General features: G+C 40.9%; 1 protein-coding gene across 4 annotated transcripts in view; it reads right to left on the bottom strand.

Annotated features, from left to right (window-relative positions):
* DCLK1 (doublecortin like kinase 1) overlaps positions 1-25,582 on the bottom strand; it is a 372,695-nt gene that overhangs the window by 176,608 nt on the left and 170,505 nt on the right. For all 4 annotated transcript variants that reach the window (XM_004604525.2, XM_055131489.1, XM_055131485.1 and 1 more), the window contains exon 4: positions 10,318-10,417. In XM_004604525.2, the coding sequence (XP_004604582.1) occupies positions 10,318-10,417 (100 nt within the window). The remainder of the gene's footprint in view (positions 1-10,317; positions 10,418-25,582) is intronic.

Genomic DNA, 25,582 nt, shown 5'->3' with positions numbered 1-25,582 from the left:
GCACTGGATATGCCAAAAACAGTAAAAATAAGTCTCACAATGAGAGACGTTACTGGTGCCCGCTCAAGCAAATCGATGAGTAACAGGATGACAGTGACAGTCTTCATATCCAAGGTATTTCAAGGTATAAAAGGCATGGGCCAGAATGACAGTACTGCAGATAGAATGCTTGCCTTGCATACAGCCAAGCTAGGTACAACTGCCGTTACTACATTAGGTCCCGTAAGTCCATCAGGATTGATCTCTGAGCACAGAGCCAGGAGTAAGCCTTGAGCACTGCTGGGAGTGGCCCCAAAACAAAAATAAATCAAAGGTGTAAAAGGCTTACATTATTGAAATAATGAGAATTCATGAGAAAGAGCTCTGACATGCATTTCCTTTTTTACAGAGAGGAGAGATGCTTCCCTGTACCTCACTTAGGGCTTCACAAGGAGATCTAAAGAGCCTGGTCAGTCATCCCTGGGTAGAGGAAATGATTGACTAGTGTTTGAGTGTTTGGCTGTCATCTGAGAAGCTTTGGCAGTTCTGCGAAAGAGGTTCAGTTGCCGTGGACAGCCTGGTATTAGGCAAAGGACATATGAGTGTATTGATGGATATGAAGAATGAGTTGGCATGGAGCTAATTTAAATTCTTTTTAAGAGTATAATCTGAGGTCCATGGGGAGAGTTTTGGAAAACAAGAATGAAAAAGAAACATCTAAAGCTGGGAAAAAACCAAACTTACCACATCAAAGAAGAGTGGAATGCTCTCTCAGGGAGATTACGCAAAGAACTCACACACACACACACAAAAACTCCCCTTAGAAGATTGTTTTAAATAATAACTGCCCACCAGAGGCCTAAAACCACTTTATAACAATACAGTCCAGAAAGAAGTTACCGCCCTCCTTTGCTCATTGTCCTACTCCAATCTCCTTTTAAGCTATCTCTCCAGTCCAAGAGACCAGGCTCCTATCCAGATTCTGGGCATCTTTCTGGTATTCCTAGTAATTCTGTGGTTTTATAGACCAATCCTGAAAAGATCAGAAGAAAACAGGGAAGAGGTGAGTGAAAAGAGTGAAGGCATTCATCCATCAAGAATAAGGACTCAACAAAGGAAAAAGTAGGGCCTTTTTCAAATGTAATTGAATGTAGATATATGGAAATAAAAATTCCAATTTTAAGCACAATTTATGATAGTTAGTGATTATCATAAATGACTAGATATTTTCAATCCTGATTAAGATGGTAAAATGTAGCTAAAGGAGTTCATAACAGTTTTTACTATCTTAGAAAGGAACAGAAAAGTCTGATGTGGCCTTTTGATAGGTCACCTAGGGAAAACAAATTCTTTAATCATATAAATTTATAATTATGGTGGAAGAAAACATTTTAATGAAAAACCCATAATTATTGTGCATTCAATATGCTGTTCACCTAAAGGTATATAAAAGTAGCCAGAAGGAGATGGAGGCCTCAGGATAGTAAGTTTTTTCAATCTATTTAACAGAGAAAGATATGGTAGTTTGGGTGGGGGTGGGGGAGTGGTAGAGGGTGGCAGAATTGACTAGCAACTCTTTAAAGATAGGAGACACTTATGTAAATCTGTGGGCTTAGGAAAGAGAAGGAAAGGATGGAATAGAACAAATAAATTCACAAGAGCAATAATATAGGTACACTGATAAGGCAAGCTTGGAAAGGAGAAAAGAGAAGACAAGATCAAGAATATTCCCATTGCTTTTAGGAAGGAAAAGAGACTCCTTGCTTTCAAAGATGAGGAAGGAGGGTAGAAGATAAGAACAGATATGGGGAAATCTTGGTCTTAAAGAAAATGAAAATAAAATCCTGTGAATGACCAATCACCCAGAGTTCTAGGAGAAAAGTCCTCTAAGAATAAAGACAGTGTTATTTCTTATTCTAGAGAGCAAATTTAGGACCCCAGTATACAACTTAGATTAATTTGGGGTCAATTAAAGAACACACTTGTTAAAAATCAGCAATGGTAAACAGTGGAATTTCCCTTCTTTATAAAGTTGTAAACTGCCATCAACATTATTTGCAACTGGGAATGAATAAACTACTGTTGCTATTATATTGGGGGGAATTCTGCATTGAGAGGAAGTGAATAATGACTTCTAAGGCTCCTAGTATAAAGGATTCATTTTCAATGTCATATTTTGTCGAGTTTTTTCCATGTCAACAATTCAGGTATCACCATTACTGAATACAATAGAAAAAAAACACATGAGGACCAGAAGAGAAAGTGTAAAGAAAATATTGCATGTGTTATACAATGTCTTGATTTTCTAAGTAGAAAACCATCTATTTATAGCACAGGAACTAGCTTGTATTAGAGTTAAATTCTGTCTCTAAAGTATAATATTCTGTATGTCTCCATAGTTTGGCAGTGGATGAAAATGAAAAATATCGCTATGTTCTGGGAAACCATATTTATTCATAAGTTAAAATGAAGCTATGATGAAGGAAGTCTCCAGAACCATGTAGTTATTCCAATAAATAGAAATTTGCAGACAAGAGCAAAGCACAGTGGCCAATGTGCTCTCTAAGGAACTCAAATACCACAGATCCTTCCTCTACTTCAAATTCTAGCCTGCATTCTACCATTCAAGGAAACCAGCAATGGTCACAGCAGATTTTCTATAGTATAATAAAATGCCACAGAAGTCTGACAATTATTCAGCAAGAAAGCAATAACATTTCTGTGAAATAAGAATTGCATGTTCCTAGAATTAACATCTATTGAAACAAAATATTCCAGTAAAATTACCATGCATCTCGAAGAAATCTGTCCACAGATTCAATTAAAAAGTGACTATGTAATCCAATTAACATGTAATATATAAAGAATTGTCAGTAAGTTATACCCTATTAGTCGTTTTACCACAATATTTTCCAAAAAAGTATAAAAATACGCAAGAGCATTAAGTAACATTTAGTATTCTGAGTCAAAGTTCAACAGTAAAGGTCTTTGATATCTTTAGACATGCAGCAATATTAAAAGTGGCTTGAAATGACACCAAGTGAAAAAATGCTACTCAAACTGTACCTTCCCAACACTGAACGTTCTGAACAAACACAATGACCTCTTAGTATCTGTATTGCAAACCATAATGCACTAAAAGAGAGAGAGAGAGAGAGAGAGAGAGAGAGGGAGAGAGAGAGAGAGAGAGAGAGAGAGAGAGAGAGAGAGAAGAAAGGTGCCTCATTTGTGAAATATAAAGTAACAGAATGGGAGACTAACACCCAAGAATAGTAAAGATAAGTATCAAGAGGAGTACTCCACAACTTGGAAGCTGACCTCACACGCTAGGTGAAGAAGCAGCTCTGATAGAGAAGGGATCACCAAGCAAAGGGTGCTAGGCGGGCCCACTACGGGCTGAAAATAGACTATAGACTGAAAAAGATGCCTACTTAATACCTCTGTAGCAAACCACAACACCCAAAAAGAGAGAGCGAGCAAATGGGAATGTCCTGCCACAGAGGCAGGGTGGGGTGAAGGGGACAGGGTGGGGGTGATGGGAGGGATGCTGGGACCATTGGTGGTGGAAAATGGGCACTGGTGGAGGGATGGGCACTCGATCATTGTATGACTGAAAGGTAAGCATGAAAACCTTTAAGTCTGTAACTTTGTCTCATGGTAATTCACTACTAAAATTAAATTAAATTAAAAAAAAGAAGAAAGGTGCCTGCCATAGAGGCAGGCAGGGGGCTGGGAGTGTGTGTGGGGGGGGCGGTGGTAGAGGGCAGTAGGAGGGAAACTGGGGACATTAGTGATGGGAACTGTACACTGATGAAGGGGTGGGTGTTGAAAATTGCATGACTGAAACCCAATCATGAATAGCTTTGTGATGGTCTATCTCACAGTGATTTAATTGAGCAAAAAAAGTGGCACGAAGAGTCTTATGTTATATAAGGCTTACTCTCTGCTGCTATTTGTATTGAGCACAGTGTTGGTTTCTATTGAATAAATGAATGGATAGATAATACATGAATTTTGCTAGCAGTAATTCAAACACACTTTGTGAGAACACCAGATTTTGTGTTTTTTGTTTAATTTTTTGTTAGCTACCATGTATTCGGGTATTACTCTGATCACAGTACATGGGTCTCTTCTGGGGCTGGGGATCAAACCAAGAGTATCTCACATGCAAAGCATGGATGTGCTTCTGTCCTTGGAGCTTTCTTCCTGACCAGAAGCCAAGTTTTCATGGAGACTCAGCATCTTCCGGTTATTCCAAAAAATATTGTGGTATTCTATCATCCCCAGCCCCGGCCCAGAGCAGCAAGATCTTCAGAAATCTCCTTGGCAGGGGTTAGTGTGGCTGCAAGGCCTGGCACTCCTGAACACTGACAATGTTTAAAAGCAGACTGGTTCTACATGCGGTTTGCTTTAATCTTCCAGAGTCCTTCCAGAGGAGGGTGGATTTGCTCAAAGTTCCCTTAAGTCCTCTTTTACCTCCACTTCAAGAATAAAAGTTGAAAGTGGGAAGAAAGCAAAATATAATGACTTTTTTGTTTAAAGGAGCACCATGAGTAACTCTTGGGGACATCTGCCTCCAATTAAGTCTAGCAAACGGATCTCCATGGCTGAGTCCAGCTGCAATTCACTAGGAGGTATATTTCAGCTGAGGTGTCATTCACTAACATCATTCACTGAGTAATAAGGAACACAGTTTTGAATGTGCTTTGACATTTATTATCTCATTTGAGATCCATTACAACTGAGGAAAAAAAGGTGTTTTACAGAATAGGAAGCAGGCTTGAAGTCAACGAGACCACACAGAGAGGAGAGAGAACTTGGACTCAACCTAGGTCTTCTCATACTTTACCAATACTCTTTTTACTTCTCTGCATTCTAACCCTATTTTCTTATCACCGGAGTTTGCAAAAGCCATCCAGATGCTGTAGCGAATGGTGCCTGATAAGGTTTTCTGTAACCCTCATCTTGGACACGGTAAGTGGTCAGGATGGAATATTTCTAGAAACTTTGCCAAGTGGCTCCTGGGGTGTAAACACACAGAGGTTGATAAGAGAAGCTAAGGAAATGCCCCTGCTAGAAGTTCATTGTATGAGAGATGGGTCTGTCTATGCAGGCAGAAGCTGAACCGGCTGCCCTGAGAGAGTATGCATGTATATGTGTGTGTAAGAGCATGTGTGCACCCAGAGAACATGCATGTGTGTGCATATGCACATCCACGATTACCGTTTCAGTGCAATTTTATTTTCATTAACATTTTTGGTGATAATTCAATTTCTTATTTTATTCTTTTAAAATTTTTCACTATTATTTTTTTTGCATTTATGTTTTTGTTGCCAGTCTCACATAAGTAAGATTTTAAGTTTCAGAGCTTCAATAATATAAATGCTGCCATTGAAAAATAAACAGTATTTGAATGCTCGGTTATTTGAATTTCTTCTCATACAATACAATATATTGTATGGATTTGAAATAGCATTTTAAATTTCTTGTTTCAGCCATCCTCTGTCATCTCTGATCAGAGATGAAAGCTTGGATGATATGATACGCCCATAGCAAATGAGCCACATCACACTTTGGCTCACCAAAGGTCTTCAGTCAACCCAGAGTCATTTTCACACGTGCTATTATTAAAATGACATTTCTCCCAACCAAGTTTGCAGCACTAGTTTCCTAATTTCTTGGGGAAAAAAAATCTAGCTTTTTCTTCTTCTTCTTTTTTTCTTCTTTTTTTCCTGGGGGCGGGGCAGGGGGGTCACAGCCAGCAATGCTCAGGGGTTACCCCTGGCTCTGCACTCACGAATTATTCCTGGGGTGCTTGGGGGACCATATGGGATGCCAGGGATCAATTCAGGTGTACCCCTGAGTACAGTGGGTAGAACATTTGCCTTGCGTGGCAAATGTTCTACCCACTGTACTCTCACTCCAGCCCCCAAAATCTAGCTTTTTATTTTGACAACAAAACCTACTTTTTTGCTTTTACCAATTTGATTTACCTCTTTAGATTCAATTCATCTTGTAAAAGTCTTTGTGGATCCTATTCAATCTGTATCACATTGGCTTCCTCTCCAGAGGCCTTCATTTACCTGCTATTAACATTCTTAGATCCTAGGCTCCAAAATCAGGCATTTCAATCATGCTCAGCAATCCAGAATCTAAAGCAGAGCTCTTGGAATGATGCTCAGGGGGCTAAAGTACTTATCTCCAAGGGTCTTCTGGGTCAGTCCTAATGGATATCTCCTCCAGCATATTTGACATCAATCTATCAATCAGTACCTTTTACAAAGGCCCTCCAATACCGTGAAGTGTTCAGAACACCCCACAACATTCTCCTGATCTATAAGGTGAGTGATAATCGATGAAAAGACTTAGCCTTGTCACAGCTCAGCTCATAGAATGTGTTCTATTAGTAAATATAAAACTAATACAAAGCTATAACTCTGCAACTCTAAAGACTGGTTTAGAAAAAAAAGACAGATGAAAATGAGTTTAGTTGCTATCCAAGTTCAGATAAAATCTGGACAGCTACAAACAACATCTGTTGTGGATTGAATTGTGAACTTAAAAAAAAAAAACCACGTAGACAACCTAAGCCTGCTAACTTTGAAAGTAACCTCGTTAGGAATCTGCAGATGTAATCATTCTAAAATGAGGTCATACTGGATGAGGGTGGGTTTTAATCCCAGTGTCATAATATGAGAAATCTGGACAGCAGGAAAAGGCATGTCAAGATGGCAGCAGGGATTGGAGAACAAGGCATGTCCAGGATGGCTGACAAGAACTGGAAACCAGAAAAATGCATGCAAGGACCTTCCTTCAGACTTCAGAAAGAGCTCAGACTTGCCTGTTTAAGTTTTGATTGCTGCCTTCCAGAATTGTGAGGGAATAAATTTCTATTGTCTTGAGCTACCCTACTTATGATGCTGCGATGGCAGCCCTATGAAATTAATATAACATCTAAGCAAAATTCTGTCACTGAAAGTGATGCCTCCTTAACATCAGAATCAAGATAACTCACCACTGGTAGAAAGAGAAGATAAGCATGATCTAAATTCCTGTGCAGAGGGCAGGCCTGGCAGGGGGGAGGCCAGCAGAGAGGAGAGTGGCTGAAGACAGTGGACTCATGGCTTTTGGGGTATTAGTTCAGGGACTGGGGCTCACGCAGGTGACATTTTGTGAAAAACTCATGGCCATGAAGTTCACTGTCCCTCCAAACAGGGAGGGAGGCATTTCTCAGCAAAATCTGGTCACATTTTAAGGGCAAAAAAATTCCATATTCGTTGGTGTATCATCAACAAACAGGAGCAAAACCGTGTTTGAGCTTCCTGTCTCCAATTTGGCATTTTCCTTAACTGTGCTTCATCGTTCTAAATTAGACATCCATGAAGGAAGGATCTGCTGGCCTGACTGCATCTATATATAGTGCTCTAGCCACCATTTCCAAGGTGCTAAGATTCTTCTGATTGATGACGATATTGCTAAGATGGTTATATTTTGAGCTGGAAATAAAGAAGATGAAGAAGAAGAAGAAGAAAAAGCCTTCTCTTCATTCTCCCTGCCCCTGTGTGAAGAATTAGGGAAAGAAGGCAGCTCCTTGCAGTTTCTAATATTTATCTGGCACCAATGGAGCCCCGGAAAACGTATGTTTGTAATGGCAAAACTCCTTGCTGGCAAGACATAAGTGCCGTCTCCAGGAGCTTTCCCAGCAGTAATTAGGGGGATGTATTATATTATTACTAATCCTGAACACACTGGGAGCAGGTTAATTTTGAAAGATAAAATGAAAGTGCTGCCTTGCAGCAAAAGGCCACTTCATGGTGCCATTAAACCAAGTACAACCCTGCAGGAGTATTCATCCTAAAGATGATCGTACCCCCTGCCGAATCTCCTTTCAAGAAGCAATGCTGCAAGAGGCCAAATGAAGCCTCCATGTGCAAATACCATTTAGCAAGTACAGATAGGCTGGCCTAAATCATGCTCAGAGCACTTAAAAAAAGATTCGAATTTTAATACATTAGCACCAGAACATGCTGTACAAGCCAGAGGGAAATTGCAGTTGTCAACATGTGAATTTAGTCTCAGGGTAAGTTCATCCAAGGAAGTGAAAATCTCAAATTAGATTCTTTCTGCTTCCCCATCCACGTGCTTCTTTGAGGATGGGGGAGGCATTGTTACTCAGCAAATGTATTTCACACCCAGAAATAATTAGGGTATGTTAATCAGGGGAGAGGATGCAAAGCCTTCCCTCAAACAGTTTGAAGAAATTTATAAAAAGGCCAAACTATCAACATTAGGCATGATACTTAGGTGTGTGTGTGGTGTATGTGTGTGTGGTGTATGTGTGTGTGTGTGTGTGTGAGAGAGAGAGAGAGAGAGAGAGAGAGAAAGAGAGAGAGAAAGAGAGAGAGAGAGAGAATGCACATGTTGTGTGCACTCTTTGTTGTTGTTGTATTTTGGGCCACATCCAGCTGTGCTCAGGGTTTATTCCTGGTTCTGTGCTCAGAGATCCCTCATGGCAGGGCTTGGAAGACCATATGAGGTGCAGGGGATCGAACCCAGGTCGGCTGCATGGAAGATAAGGGGTGTGCATTCTCTTAAATGGAAAGAATTCTAAAAAGAAATCAGCTGGGATTTTTCTGGCATCTTCTGTGTTCTCTCAGAAGACCGGCCTGCAACCACAGGAGCGGGCTGCAGCCCCTGGGTGGGCAGCACATGGTTGGGGGAGAGGCCCACTCTACCTGGGGGCTGGGAAACAGGGGCTGGGGGAGACCAGGACAGGCCTGCTGATTGCAAACAGAGCTGTATTCCAATTCGAGTTTGACAGGCTGTTTTCTGTATCAAAGCGACAGACGAAACTTTCATTTCAGAATGCATCTGTGCTCTCGGACGATTCTATCAGAAAGAGCTATTTTCTTGAAATTGAAAGCCAAGGCAGTTAATTTTTTCTCAAAACTGTGCTGTCAGCTCTTCTGCCTGCCTCTTAACATTCACTTGTTCACACTAAGGCAGAGGGGGTTTCTTCTGACCAAGAGGAGGGGCAGGGAGAAGCCCTCCATGAGGAGAACTGTATGTGTGATGGATTTGCAGAAAACTTTGCCCTCAAAGGGTACTGACTATCAGAGCAAAGATGGAATGGATTTAGAGGAAGGAAGATTCCAAACTGCTTCTCCAACTAGGGCCAAAGTCACTTAAATCTCTTCAAATAACACTTTTATCATAATATATGTCTCTCTTTCTCTGCTTTCACACACACATAAATATCATCCATCTATCTTTCAATCATCATCATCACACTGTACATCTATCATTTTTTATCAGGCACTTATCTAAAGTTTTCATGACAAAAGGAGATTCCTAATGTACTCTTAACCTCAATACTGCAATTTTTACAAGATAAAATAGTGTCGCATATTTGAGTATGTATAGCCAAGATGCATATCTTCATATATTGCAAACAGAGTCCTGAAGGCACATCACCTACAGAACTGCTGCATAACATCACTTGTCCAATGGATTAATACTTAAGTACCTGCCAGTTACTTTGCCAAAAACTCACTAATTTTTCACATTTATCTAAGCAAGTAATAGTACTAATAACTTCAAAAGGCATTTCCAACAATTTAGATTTTGTCAGTAAATATGTATTACACCCTAATTAAATCAGGAGATCAAATAAAGCTCTCCTTCGTTCGTGCAATGAGCTTTCCTGTGGCACTGTTAAGAGTGAGATAATGTGGTGTATCAGAAAAATCATTCTTGATGTTGTAACCTTTGGTGTTCATTTTCTAAGGCACATCTTTCCCACTTTATCAATGATCCCTTTCATTTATCAACTGGAAACTATCAGATGTAATTTTTAATGGAAGGATGTTCTTTCAGCAACTCCTCACAGATGTCAATGACGTGCACACTGCCATATTTAAAGGGAGAGGGAGACTAGGCCTTTTTTTGTTAGGAACCAAAAGGAGGGAAAGCTAGACCAAGTGGCATATGCAATCATTTTATGATTACAAATCTCTCAACTATCAATTTTAAGAAAATGATATCGCTAGAAATGTAGAAATCCCTGGATTTCTATAGAACACCAATTTAGTTATGAAATGGTTATAAATTAGCCATTGGTAATTTACCCTTCTAAATGATTTAACCTTTCCAATTATCATTTCATCTGTTTCCTATATAAAAAATATCAAAGAAATTTGAGATATGGAAAAGACATGCTAGTCGAGGATCTGAAACTGATTTGGTAGCTTTGGAGTTGACATAATCTTGGCCTGGTGCAGTTCATTTTGGAAAGCTGCCTCAAATTTCCCCTGGTTTTGAACTTTTTTTTTTCCTTACCACTTTCATCTAGCAAGAAATCATCCTGGTAACGGAACTTCTCCGGTCCACATGCAATAAAAATGTCATCGTCACCAAAAAAGTCCTGAAGGCACATCACCTACAAGAGAAAAGCATGGCACTCAGCAAGGGGTCAGCAGAACAGCAATTACAACAATGCATCCCTGCAAGTAGACATCTGCATAAAGCCACTTCCCATCTAATGGAATCAACAGGGCAGTTTCTCCCTAGGAATTTCAAAAGAAGGTTCCAAGCATCTGTTACTAGTAAGAAACATGTTATGTTGCAGTGGTGCAGGAAGACAGGATAAGGAAAATAGAACCGGTAACCATCCCATTTATTACTTGATATATCAATAGGCTATGAGGTAAGAGCCCTTTATTTTCATAATAAAGCAGATATGGCAACATGTAGAAAAGGAACACTCCTTTCTTCTTCTGAATGTAATATTCCTTGACAGCTATAAAAGTCAACATGTGATTTTAGCAACAAATATGTCTTCTCCTAATTGATGCCATAGTAGGCACATGATGAGCACGGATTTGAGTAACTACTGCAGGAAAATATAAAGTCGTGTGACAGTGACTATTATGATCTCATTTAGTTCTACTCTACCTCCAGCTGCAGCCAAAATGGAAGATTTCATAAAGGGAACAATAGCAAAAATGACTTCTTGAGATTTCACAATAGAGACCCTATAAACACCACTCTAGCTCAGGTAGGCCTTAATACTTCCATCCTATCTGATCCCTTAGAGTCGCGCTAAGGGAAAGCTTTGAAACAATCCTTCAGTGTTTATTCAACTTCTGTCAACTGAGAGGCAACTATTCCCTTTTCAAGTGAAGGTGGCTGGGACCATTTCGAGCGTTCTGAGCTATCTCTGGCTCTGTGGCATAACGGCACACTCACAATGTGGGTCGTGCCATGGAGGCAACGGGAATGCTGCTGTTTCTATCTTTCTGTCTTTTCTTTGACCTCTTGAGATGAATCATAGAGGAGTCAATGAAGGCATCCATTCAGAACGGAATGAAGCACATTTGTCTAATAGCGTTTTCCCCTGGCACTTCAAAGACCAGCAGCCAATCTTTCAGGGCTATTAGATTCTTTTAACCTGTATTACTATTAGCCTCCTTTATCACTCCATTTTGGGGAGCCCTACTCTGATACATCCTCTGTACTGTAAGACTTACAGTGGTCAGCTAGAGGAAAACAGAGCTCTTTAGAGTCCACTTTGATCCATTACGTTTAGTCATTCCAAATCATCTTATTTCCAAGGAATCTTTTGACTTCGAGGTTAAGCATGACATTTCGACAACATTTTGATTATGGCTTAGCGACATATTACTGTCACTGTATCACTGTCATCCCGTTGCTCATCGATTTGCTCGAGCGGGCACCAGTAATGTCTCCATTGTGAGACTTGTGTTACTGTTTTTGGCATATCGAATACGCCATGGGTAGCTTGCCAGGCTTTGCCGTGCGGGCAAGATATTCTCGGTATCTCTGAGAGGGATGGGGGAATTGAACCTGGGTCAGCTGCATGCAAGGCAAATGCCCTACCTGTTGTGTTATCACTCCAGCCATATAACCATGCTAATCTCTCTTTGAAAGCTGGAAAACAGGGGTGATTTGAAAGGAACATTGTAAACTTCCAGAATGATGCATTATAAGTATTCAAGAGTTTGGGTGGAAAGGCTCAGACATCTTTGAGCTAAAACCAGTCTCTTAGAATTCAGAAACTGTCCCTGGTTTCTTTCCTCTCTTCGATTCCAGCCATGATCCTGCCCATCTTTAGCCTCATGACATCACAGCCCCACTCCAGCGTTCCTGAATCTTGGTGTCAGTTAACCAACCTCATGCAGACTATTTTCAGGCATAGCTTTTCACTTGACCCATGTATGTCAGGTACAAAACAGATGAGACATGACTGTTCCTCAGGTAGAGAAGATGACATAAACCCCCTAAATACATATTCTCTAAAGTGTGAATGGTTGATAGCTTTTGTGAGAAAAAAAAAGATTCTGTGACCAAGTGGGCTTAGGCAATACTGAGTTATTTTACATATGCTGGTTTCTTTACTTCTAATCTTCCTAGCACCCTTCATTTGCACCAGAATTACAAAAAGGAGAGAGAAAAAAAGCAATGTTTCTCAAAGAGATCTACTCCTGGAATGTGTTTCTCACTCAGCAGCACATGAACCAGTGTTTGCTGGGGGTTTTTTGGCACTACAACTGATGGCCACGTGTAAAAAGAACTCTGAGGGCACCAAAGAAAGAACAGTTCCTCCCTCCTTCTAGACAGCTTGACTTTTCTAGGTGACATATATTTATTTGCTATTTTGTAGGATTTATCTGAACAGCTAAAATGAACCCACTCTCCACCCTCCTGTGTGCTAACAATGATGCTGACAAATCTCTGACGGATAAAAAATGTTGTTTCCTTAGAGAACATTGTCCTTTCTTGCCACGTAGTCTCATTTGCATTTTGGAGTATCAGATCACTAACCAGATCACATTCAGCTATGTGTGCTGAATACTGTGCTACTACTTAGCAAAGAAAGAAATATTATCATAACTATGACAGATCAGGAGTGGGTTGTAAGCCAGATACCTTCCATTTATTTATTTTTGTGGCTTTTCTATTTGGGGAGTTTTTTTAATGGGGGGATGCTCCCTGAGCACACTGAGGCCACTAGGGCCATACCAGACAGTGCTAGGGAGGTGATGCAGTTCTGGAAAATCAAACCTGGGGCTCTGGACTGCCATGCCCTGGACATGACATGCTCCAGCCCTGGAATCATTTCCTCAGGTTTCCTTCCACTGAATGTCCATTACCGCCCTCCATGTTTGAGACTCAGAGACCAGAACAAACAATGACCCAGCTTGGATAGTTTAAGTATAATTCTGTTGGCAAGTGGGATATGAAACATGATGAACTTTTGATGATCTTTCCAGCTCCAGGATTCCAAGAACATGAAAGGAACCTGTGATTGTTAAGGAAAAGTAACTGTCATCACCCAGCACAAAGAGAAAGGGAAAAGGCATTTGTGAGCCAAACCATGCATATCCATTTACCTCCAAGTCTTCAGGGACTCAAATCAATGAACTACCAGAGCCTGCCATGCTTTCTGGGCTTTTCTTTCATTTGGATATCATGTAGCTGTTTCCCTGTTCACAACCTCCCACATCAGAAGGAGGGTCTAGCCAGCAGATCAAATTAGAATGAATGAAAGGGCACCTTGTTCAAAGCACTGTGAAATAGTTGGTAGTAGGACCGGAGTGATAGTAGAGAGGAGGGCACTTGCCTTGTATGCAGCTGACCCTGGTTCGATGCCCTTCACCCCATATGGTCCCCTGAGCTTACCAGGAGTGATCCCTGAGTGCAGAGCCAGGAGAAAGTTCTCAGAACAGTATGATGTGCAAACCCCTTCACTCCCCTGGCGGGGGGGGGGAAAGGTTGGTAGCAGAGAAAGTAAAAATAAAAGAGTAGACTAAAGATGGATTCAATAGACTCTGCACTGGCATTGTCTATGATCACTCTTCCTGCAGACCCATGTACAAAGGTGTATTTCACAGAATTTTGAACACACTGCTCCAATTCTACAGTCCAGCTGAGAGGAATATCCATGACACTCCTGTGGATTGAGTCACAGGTGTTGAGCCAGGGGTCTGTGCTGCAGCTCTGGCTCTGTCGCCATGGCTGACCAGGACAAGCTGAGCAACCAGTCAGCTTCTTGCCATGGATCCTGTTTCTAAAGGACCTCAATTTGGTCTGGGCCAAGGCAGCGTGTCTCTGGGGAACATGGCTAGTCATTCTATACCATGGAGACATCTGCTCCAGTCCAGTGGCCCACGAGTGATCAAAGCAAGCACTGAATTAGTGCATGCTGTCTCTTAGAAGCTCCTTACTTTGTGCCTCAGTTTATCAGCTATTTTAAGGCGTTAAGACCTTAAATTAGAAGAGAACAATGCCTCATAAATTTAAGTGATTTTTATTAACCTCCAAATACTCTTACTGCCAAAGAAACAAAATTATCATGTCTCTCTAATATAAAAAAATTTAAACAAAAGCATAGAAGGTAATTTTTGAGCCAACAAACCTTTTTTTTTTCTAAGTAGATATGGGTATAAAAAAGCATATGGGAACAAGGGTTCTGCAAAGGAATTGTTTTTGGTGAAGGGACTACTTTGAATTTGCATAGGAGCATTGGTTCCAGTCTAGAAGAAGCTGGTAACATAAAGTGGTGCTCTAAATGTACCAACTGGTTTCCATTGAAATGATCCGTGAGAATTAGGCGCTGGGAAATTCATTTGCTCCCACCACTGGTCTAGTCCTAAAAACCACTGTCACCAACTTTTAGTTTTGTGTGAACCAGTGATTCTGTCTTCTGTAGAAATGTTCCTATACTGGAAAAAAGCTGTGTACATAGTGTCTGCAGTTCATAAAGTAGGTCGTCAGTATATGACATATGATTCTTCATAATCAATTAATTAATCTTCAGTCCTTTGATGATTATAGGAAGATCATCATCATCATCATCATCATCATCATCATCATCATCCTGTTGATTGTCGATTTTCTCGAGTGGTCTCAGTACTGTCTCCATTTGTCCTAGCCCTGAGATTTTAGAAGCCTCTCTTTGCTCATCCTTTCCAATGGTGCTGCATTGGAAGCTCTTTCAGGGTCAGGGAATGAGACCCATCATTGTTACTGGTTTTGGCATATGAGTACGCCATGGGGAGCTTGCCAGGCTCTCCCATGCATAGGAAGATATAACCCCAAATAAAAACATTTCATTTACTGTATCTGGGTTTGTCTTCTTTGATTCTCACAATAGATCCACAAGTCCAAAACAGAAGTGATTGTATGGAGCCAAAGCAATAAGTTCATCATGTAGGGCACTTTTACGCGGCTGACCTGGGTTCTATCCTTAGCACCCCATATGGTCCTCCAAGCACCACCAGGTGTAATTCCTGAGTGGAGAGTCAGGAGTAACCCCTGGATGTTGTCAGGTGTGGCCCAAAAGCAAGCAAGCAAAAAAACAAAAACCCACATGTGATTGTAATTGCCAAGTGAATAAAGCTCTGATTAGAGGACAGGATACCTGAGTTCTGAGTCTTGATCTGCCAATTGCACACAAAAAATCTTGAACTTGGTATTTAAATCTTGATTATCAGTTTCTGTACTGTTTCGAACATGTTTTGAACAGTAATTATATAATGAAACTATAAAGGAAAGGTAATCTCTTTTGACTTGATATAGCCACAATAATATTCCTATAAACATTAGTATATTTAATCTTTAATATACAAGATTGTACAGCGGGTAGGGCACTCGCCTTTCACGTGGCCGACCCGAGTTCGATTCCTCCGCCCCTTTCGGAGAGCCCGGCAAGCTACCAAGAGTATGGAGCCCGCATGGCAGAGCCTGGCAAGCTACCCGTGCGTATTGGATATGCCCAAAACAGTAACAATAAATCTCTCAATGAGCGATATTACTGGTGCCCGCTCGAACAAATCGATGAGCAATGGGATTTATATTGTATATTAGTATAATATTGTATAATAATATTGTATAATATTGTATATTATAATAAGTATCGAATACAAAGTTCTGAAAGCAGTCTGAATTATTTCTTTGATTCAAGGAAAACACATTCAGCTTTCTGGCTCTATGTGAAATCTGAATTAGTCAGATTAAACTGCCATTATGTACACTCCTCCCAGGAGACTAAGTGGATTAGAGGGAGGAAAAGCCCCAAACATTGCGCACAAATATGGACTTCCTTTCCTCGGAGCTTCCGGCTTGAGTTGCTCTGCAAGGGCAGAGACTCAGACAAAGGCAATAAAAGCATCTGCTATTTACACATTTCTAAAGCAGGACTGTGGAATCCATTCCTCCTCAGCTGGAATGAGATCTCCATGGTGACGCTGACATCACGGAGCTGGGCGAGAGTCTGGCAGAACCTCCAACACATTTTCTTTACCAGAGCGCCCTCTACCGAGAGCTGGGAGATGTCTGCAGCATTGGTAGCCAAGCCACAAGTCAGGGTGTCTTTATCCCATGTCTAAACTTGCAAGAGGCAGTAATGTACTTGACTACTACTTATTTAATATATTGTGAGATTACACAATAAAAAGCAAATTCCAAGAAATTTCCATGTATTGGAATCACTAATTCTTTGTTTTAGCTCTCTCCTCCCTCCCACTCTCCCTCCCTCCCTCTTTCTCTCCTCCCCCCAGCCCCCCACCTTTCTCATCTCAGTTCTGTAGAGGTCATTTCTAACCGTGCATGAGGGGTCCTGTGGTGCTGGGATTTGAACCTTGGCCTCTTGCACTCAAAACAGATTCTCAGTCTATACAGCTTTCTCCCCAGCCCTTTTCATCTTTCTGTCTCTCCCATTAAAAATATAAATATTTTTCTTCCTTCACATTTTTGAAGGGAGGATTTGGGCCACACCTAGCAGTGCTAAGATCTTACTCCTGGCTCCATGCTCAGAGACCTCTCTTATCGGTGCTCAGGGGACCGAATGTGGTGCTGGGGACAGAACTGGACTAGGCTGCATGTAAAGTATTAGATACACCAGAAAGACCTTGTTTTCTTTCTTCTTGCTATCAGATAAAGATCCTAGAGTTAAAATTAAAATGTTCATATTTAATGAGATACTCTTTACTAAATAGGAATGCTTCTATCTTTAAAACACATTTTTCTGTGTGTAAGGCACCCAAAATCAACCTCCTTCTTTTCACACAATTCATATTGTGACCATTTCAATTAGCTTGCAGTTAAAACTTGGCACATGTGAGCTCGTCTTTCTGCCAAACCTTAATTTTGAGGTTTCTCTTCCAATTGCGTTTCATTCTTGGCTTCTTTCTCCACACACCACATTGAGGATTATGCCCCATACAGTCTAAGTCAACAACTTGAATTTTTCTGTTCTATAAATCATGTGATTCCATATATTTCTGGTTCAAAAATATGACTAAAATCAGTTTTATAGTAAGGTATTAGGAACATGTCATAAATATATAATCTCCATGAGTCCACCTTTTCTTGGAGGATAAACAAACAAGTGATAATCTACAATAGTTTATCAAGCTAGAAATCCCTGATTGTTGTAGGCTTGTCTGGTTTGGTTTGGGGCAACACCCAGCGATGCTCCAAGGTTACTCCCAGCTCTGTGCTCAAGAATTACTCCTAGCAGGGGCTGGAGTGATAGCTCAGCGGGTAGGGCGTTGTTTGCCTTGCACGAAGCCGACCCGGGTTCGATTCCCAGCATCCAATATGGTCCCCTGAGCACCACCAGGGGTAATTCCTGAGTGCAGAGCCAGGAGTGGCCCCTGTGCATCGCCGGGTGTGACCCCTCCCAAAAAAAAGCAAAAAAAAAAAAAAAGAATTACAGTGCTCAGGGGACCTTATGGGATGCTGGGGATCAAACTTTGGTTGACCACACTAGTATTGCTCCAGTTGTAGTATTGCTGTAGTATTGCTCCAGACCCTTCTGTTATTATTTTTTTTTTTTTAAAGAGAAACATTGGTTCTTCTGAGGGGAGGAACACCCAGTGGTGACTCTTTCTGGCATGTTGCTTGGAGGGTGCAGTTAGAGGGGTTTCAGGAAACCATGCAGAGCAGATGATAAGAGAACCCAGTTCTCCTACACGCAAAGCATGTGCGCAAGCTCTTTGAGCTATCTCGAATGCAATAAAAAAGTACTTATTCAAACATATGGGAATAACAGAGGAGAAAATAAAGATCCACAAACTACTTTTTAGGATTTTTGAAGCCAAACACTTTAAAAGCTTCCCTTTTTTTCCCCCCCCCGCCCAAAACAGAAAATCAAGTCTTTGGATTTTGGCTAGTAAGTAAGCTAACACCAGAATAAGAAGCTGATGCTTACAGAAATGAAAAAAAAAGAAAATGTTCTCTTTTGTAATGCAAAAGAAGTTCCATTTTCTGGGTCAATGAGAAAACAACAACAACAATTATGGATGGGCTGTAAGAGTGCACTTCGGGTGTGTTCTCCAGGCTTGTGGAAGGATAGGAAGGCCAGCCAGGCAGTTTTGGGGATGGCGCGCTCTGACAGAGCCACTCCACCTCCTAGATCACTGTCTGTCATGGGCTCAGAAGGGGCCAAGCAGATTGCCATGGATTCGACAATGATTGATCCTTTTTCAAAACAGGCCAAGTGAAACAATCCAGGTTAACATTTCCATTTCCTTTATTTCTTTTCCTTTGTAAGAAACATTGAAAGTTTCATCAGACACAGAGTTTAATCCCCAGGATCACATAGGTGCCTCACTGCCCCACTGCCTCTATAGCCCCCTGGTTGGGTTCTGGTCAGCGCTGAATTAGCAACTGCTAGGGGTGGTCCCAGGCCCCTCCAGCAACCCTGGATGTAAACCCTATAAAAACAAGCAATCAGGACTGAAAGCGAGGTACTGGGGATAAGATGGAGACCAAATAAGGAAAAGACTTTAAGAACAGGGAAATGAAGGGAAAGATAAGCAAGGAAGCTCCCAGATGATGGAAGGGGTCTCCTAAAGAAGGTTTCAAGTGAAAGGCAGAAAAGTCCTTCTTTTACTCTTTTCCAGCCTTTCTTTATGATGTTCCAAGAAAGAGGGTAACTTTAAAAAAAAAAACAGGGAGAGAATGCTGATGAGAAGATTATTTTCTGGTGTCTGGGTCCAGCAGGGCCAAGAGTAATCCAAGTTGTCAGGCACCACCTTCTTAGGGTCACATCCCTGTCTCGCCCTACCTGTTCTATCACAAAGAATGTCTGATCCTCTGGTCTGTGCACAGAAACACAGCCCTGGTGGACTACCTCAAGATGGGTTCAGTGGTCTGAATGTCTAGTCTGAGCCCCCCACAACCCGCTCCCTACCTTCCCTACCAACTCGTGCACGTATTTATATGACGAAATCTCAACCATCAAAACGATGGTACTGGGAGGTGATGCTTGGGGAGGTGATTCTGTTAAGACAGTAGAGTTCTCAAGAATGGGATTAGCGTCCTTACAGAAAAAGTCAAAGAGGTCTAACCCCTTCTGTTATGTGAATTTAGCACAAAATCACAGCTCTCTAGGAAGCAGGCCTTCACGAGATACCAGACTTTCTGGCACCTTGATTTTGAAATTTCAAGCCTCCAGAATTATGAGAAACAAATTTCTGTACTTGTAATCCACTTGCCCTCTGGTATTTTGTGACAGCTCTCCAAATAGATGAAGACAATGAATGCTTAACCTGAAGGGTGGCCAAGCCTGTAGACATAACTTAACCATATCTAAAATGGTTTCTAAGTCACAGAAGAAAAGAGAATGTTGTCATTCATTACAACAGGAATGGACCTTGAAGGGTTATACTGAGATCAGTCACAGAAAAGGACAAATACCATATGATTTCACTTACGGGTAGGATCTAAAACACAAAAGAAACCAAAGTTGTAAAGAGGACAGATTTGTAAATAGCTGAGGGAGCACTGTGAAATGGATGAACAAGACTCAGAGTACAAGTGTCCAGTCGGGAAATGCATAAGCAGAGAGAGCCAAGAGTTCAGCGGGGTCCATAGCAACACGATTGTACTACAAGTTATTGAGGACAGACTGGAAACAGATATTGTGTTTATTTTGTGATAAAAATTATGTTGAATACAAGTATCAGGTCATTATATTGAATGTAATGTTGTGTGTCAATTATGCTTCAATTAAAAGAAAAGAGTTAAACTTGCAACAATGTAGCTCAGAGGATTTTCCGTGGAAAGATCCATGTAAGTAGGTCACTGAGATTGTGACTTGTGCTTATGCAGAAAGTTTTTGCTCTGATCATTGGAAAACAGAAATAAAAGTATTGAATACAGAGACTGTCAGAGGAGATGAGGAAAATCAGTTCCCCAGGAGAAAGTCTGGAACTGTGAGTTAACACTTAGCTGTCTGCTCCACATTTCAGCAGTGAAGCAGGCACTTTGGGCAACACTCCAAGTTCCTATGGCCAGTGTCAGGAAGAAGGGTGACTTTTTCGGGAGAAGTCAGCACATCTCCCAGAGAATCTTCCAGGATAGGCAGAGAATAAAATAAAATACTCGAGCAGGGCAAACAAGCATCATTGGAGACAGTGGCAGACAGACAATAAACATCATGAGTAGAGCAAGCAGCACCGGGTACGGTGATTTTGTGCCTCCACCTCTATGATTTTGTTTTTAAGAATTGTTGTGAAATGCAGTATGATCCCATGTAAAATCTCCAAGAGAAAAAAATTCATTTAATTAAATCTACAATGCCTACAAACACATACCAAAGATACCTTTAACCTGGATTTAGTCTGTCCCATTTCTGAATTAGAAAATATATATATATAATTTTGAAAAACTGACTACCATTTTCAGAAAAGATGTAGGAAAGTTTATTATTTTATAAATGCTTCCTATATATTCGTACACTAGGATGCCATCATTTATGAATGCCAGTGAGGTGGTCTGAGATGCTTCTACAAACATTAGTACATCTGGAAAATATCATATGTGGTATAGGTTTGGGGGATAGAGTAACCTTAGGACAAGAGAAGGAGTCCCTAAAAGACGTGTGTGGGGTCCCTACCACACTATAGGGTAGGACACACTGCCTTAAAAAGGCTGTCTTCAAACCCAGAACCAGACTCAACCCACAAAAATTATGAGAGACTGTAACCTTAGGTGTGGTTCTCCTGGGTTAGGAGTTTAAAGAGTATTTAAAGTAAGCAGTTGTATTTGTTTGTTTTGGTGCTACACCCAGCGGTTACTTTTTTTTTTTTTTGGAAAGTTTTCTTGACTCTTAGTATGTAGAGGCAGTAAATCACATGGTGGAAATTTTCCTTGATATTTTCTAAAAAGACTAAGACGACTGGAAAGACCGACCAACTTGTCGGGTTCTAAAGAGAATTTACATGCATCATTACTTTGATTCCTCACAAGAAATCTTTTGGTAAAACTCCATGAGGAGAATATTTTTTTTTTCTGCAAGAAAATCACACCACAAAGAATTATGATGAATTTCAAGAATGAAAATACAAAGACAAATTACCTTACCTTTTATGTTCCTGCTCACTGACTTGGCACTTGAAATAGCAAGAAAAAAAATAATATTCCTAAAACCACATAAGTTTACTTCTGTCAGGAATATTTATGAATAGTGCTTAACATTCAAGTGTAGAGTTCATTGCTTTAATGTTTTTTATTTCTGATCTACATGCCTGGAGATGTTGCTTGCTATTAAAAGGGATTTTAAAAATACAAATCAAGTTAGTTTTATAATGAAACAAATGCTCTTTGGCAATGACAATCCCACAAAGAAAGTAGAGATATCAGAAATTATTGTTGCCATATTCTCTACGCAATCACCAGCACTGCCATCATTAACTCCATCACCAAAACCACTGCCATAGTGAACCACAGTCATCACCATAACCACGACCATCACTGTCCTATGGTCATCCCCAGAATCATGACCATCACTGCTGTGGTCAACACCATGACTGCCATTATTGTCCACCACACCACAATGGAAGTCTTCATAAAGCTTTGAAGTTTTTACTTCAAAATGAGATTTTGTCTCTTCTCTATCCTATGAAGCAGACTGGGGAGTATTCTGCTCATTTTGATTCATAAACATTTTTAATTGGGAAAAATGAACTCAGTAGTGTCCAGTCTGAATGTATTTTTAAATTCACTGTATCACTGTTGTCCCGTTGTTCATCAATTTGCTGGATCGGGCACCAGTAACGTCTCCATTGTGAGGCTTGTTGTTCTGTTTCTGGCATATCGAGTAGCTTGATACTGGCCACGGGTAGCTTGCCAGGCTCTGCCGTGCGGGCGGTAGCTTGCTGGGCTCTCTGAGAGGGATGGAGGAATCGAACCCGGGTCAGCCTCATGCAAGGCACACGCCCTACCCACTGTGCTATCGCTCTAGTTCATTTTTAAATTATACTCTAAAACTACTATATGAAAAATTGCTCTTATTCTAGCCTAACTCAAATGCAAGGATAAAAAAACTTTATGTAGCATCAAAATATTACTGGAGGAACATACTTGTTCTTCAAATTATATATTTGAGAGTTTTGTTAAAATTACTAATAAATGGCCAGAGAGAAAGCACAGTGGGTAGGGACTTTGCCATGTATGCAACCCACCCGGGTTCGATCCCTGGCATCCCATATGATCCCCTGAGCACCACCAGGAGTAATTCCTGCATGTAGAACCAGGAATAAGCTCTGAACACAGTTTGGTGTGGCCCAAAAAACAAAACAAAACAAAACAAGTACATTTCAGTGCTTTACTGGGCGTGACCCAAAAAGAAAAAAAATGCTAATAAAAAATTCTCTGTAATTATGTGAGTAACAATACTGCTTTTTGTAGTGATTAAAACAGCATGGTATTGGGCTAGAAACATACCTGCAGACCAATGGAATAGAACTGAATATCCTGTCACAAACCCCCAAATATATGGCCACTTAATCTTTGAAAAAGGAGCAAGAAATGTGAAGTGGAATAAGGAAAGCCTCTTCAACAAGTGGTGCTGGGAAAACTGGATAGCTACATGCAAAAAAAAAAAAAAATGAACTCTGACCTCTGTCTAATGCCAGGCACAAAAGTCAGATCCAAGTGGATTAAAGACCTCAATATCAGATATGAATCTATAAGGTATGTAGAGGAAAATGTAGGCAGAACTCTCCATGACATTGAAGCTAAAAGCATCTCCAAGGATAAAACAGCACTGACCATGCAAGTGGAAGCAAACAGAAACAAATGGGACTACATCAAACTAAGAACAATGACCAAAATACAGAAAGAGCCCACAAAATGGGAAGGAATATTTTTACCCAATACCCATCTGATAAGGGATTAATATCCAGTATATACAAGACACTAGTAGAATTGTACAAGAAAAACCCTCCAGCCCCATCATAAAATGGGAAGAAGAAATGAACAGAAGTTTCCTCAAAAAAGAAATACAAATGGCCAAAAGGCACATAAAAAGATGCTCCACATTGCTAGTCATCAGGGAGATGCAAATCAAAACAACAATGAGATATCATTTCACAGTACAGAGACTGGCACACATCCAAAAGAACAAAAGCAACCAATGCTGGCATGGATGTAGGGAAAAAGGGACACTCTTTCACTGTTGGTGGGAATGCCGACTGGTTCGGCCTTTCTGGAAAACAATATGGAAAGTCCTTCAAAAACTAGAAATTGGGCCTCCCACAATACCACTTCTGGGAATATATCCCAAGGATGCAAAAAAGCACAGTCAAAATGAAACTTGTACCTATATGTTCATTGCAGCACTGTTCACAATAGCCCAAATCTGGAAACAACCCAAGTGCCCTAGAACAGATGACTGGTTAAGGAAACTTTGGTACATCTACACAATGGAATACTATGCAGCTATTAGGAGAGATGAAGTCATGAAATCTGCTTATAAATGAATAGACATGGAGAGTATCATGCTAAGTGAAATGAGTCAGAAAGAGAAGGACACACATAGAAGGACTGCACTCATTTGTGGAATATTGAATGACATCACATGAGGGTGACACCCAAGGACAGTAGATATAAGGGCCAGGAGAATTGCCCCATAGCTGGAAGTCTGCTTCATGAGTGGAGGGGAAAAGGCAGATGGAATTGAGAAGGGATCACTGAGAAAATGATGGCTGGAGGAATAAGTTGGGATGGGAGATGTGTGCTGAAAGCAGATAATGGACCAAACATGCTGACCTCTCAGTGTCTGTGTTGCAAACCATAATGCCCAAAATTAGAGAGAAAGTATGGGGAATATTGTCTGCCATGGAGGCAGGGGAGGGTGTGAAAGGGGTGTATACCAGGGATATTGGTGGTGGGGAATGTGCACTGGTGGAGGGATGGGTGTTTGATCATTCTGTAAAAACTTGTAACTATCTCATGGTGATTCAATAAAAATAAAAACAAAACAAAACTATACTGCTTTTTAATAACTATATTAAATTCTTAACACAACTGATAAGGGATTGAGAGATACTACAAGTAAGAGTAAGAGAGTCTCTTGCCCGCATGCCTGGCTGTCTTCCCCGGGGCCCCTCGGAGGGGATGGGCTCCAGCTTCCATCCCCACCCCGAGCAGAGCTCCTGGCAGCTGAAGACCACCGAAACCTAGCTACAGCCATGCTCGAGGCCCCCTCTCCACACGTTCGGACAGGCCTCACGCATGAAGGTACCGGCAGAGGAACCCAGGTTTGTGTAATTCCATCAATGGTCAGCACCCAGAGACTTAAAATTGAGCTCCCAGAAGCGATATTCCGTAGCCTATTTCTCCCTGTGGGAGAAACTGGCAATCTTCTGAGAGTTTCCTGCCTACGTGTGACAGCCTTGCAAGCTTCCCATGGTGTATTCATATGCTAAATTCAGTAACAAGCTGGATCTCATTCTCCTGAACCTGAAAGAGCCTCCAGTGCAACATCGTTGAGAGGGCCAAGCAGAGAGAGACTTCTAAGATCTCAGGGAAAGGACGAATGGAGAGATTACTGAGCCCACTCGAGAAATCGACCATTAGCGGGATTTCGTGAAGATTAAAAAATGTTACCCAACAAAATAATTGTTCATTTTCATAATGGTCTGTAACAATGAATTCATGGCCCTTAAAATAGAGAAAAAAGTCTGATCAAAACACACTAAATCAGGGGGTATGGTGCCACCAGCAGGTCAACCTGTACCTGCAGGGCGGGTGCATCAGCAGCCTGATGGTGCCTTCAGACTTCCAGACACCCCCAAACTGCTTCTGTGCCTTTTGTCAGACCCCAATAACTTGGGGAGACGTTTACCAAGAATTAAACGACCAAAAGTTAGGTATGTGGGAGACACACTCACAAACTACCTCTGGCTCAGCCACAACAGGAAGTTTCAGTACAAATATTCTCCCGCTGTTTTCAGAAATGAAACAGAATTGAACCCGTCCAACAAAATCAGAAACACATTCCACTTCCCTTTCCCACCCTTACGTCATTACAGAGCTACAAGATCTAATCATGATTTCAAACCTTTTATCTTAAAAAACCCCAAAGATCAATTATATGCAGTAATTTCACTTCATCCAAATATGAAAAACTACCAGGACCATTAAAAGCTATTTGAAATGTTAACTCTGGTTGGAAGTAAGCAGTGTAAGTAAAATCTCAGTCATCTGTGAAAAGTTTTGGGGCCTGAATAAGAGTACAAAAATTTCACAGTTAATTTCTGATGATTGATTTTTATTTATTGTGGTTCTT

Source organism: Sorex araneus, chromosome 1, assembly GCF_027595985.1.
Source record: "Sorex araneus isolate mSorAra2 chromosome 1, mSorAra2.pri, whole genome shotgun sequence".
In the NCBI taxonomy this organism is placed as follows: Eukaryota; Metazoa; Chordata; class Mammalia; order Eulipotyphla; family Soricidae; genus Sorex; species Sorex araneus.
This window is presented reverse-complemented; position numbering and strand designations above follow the sequence as displayed.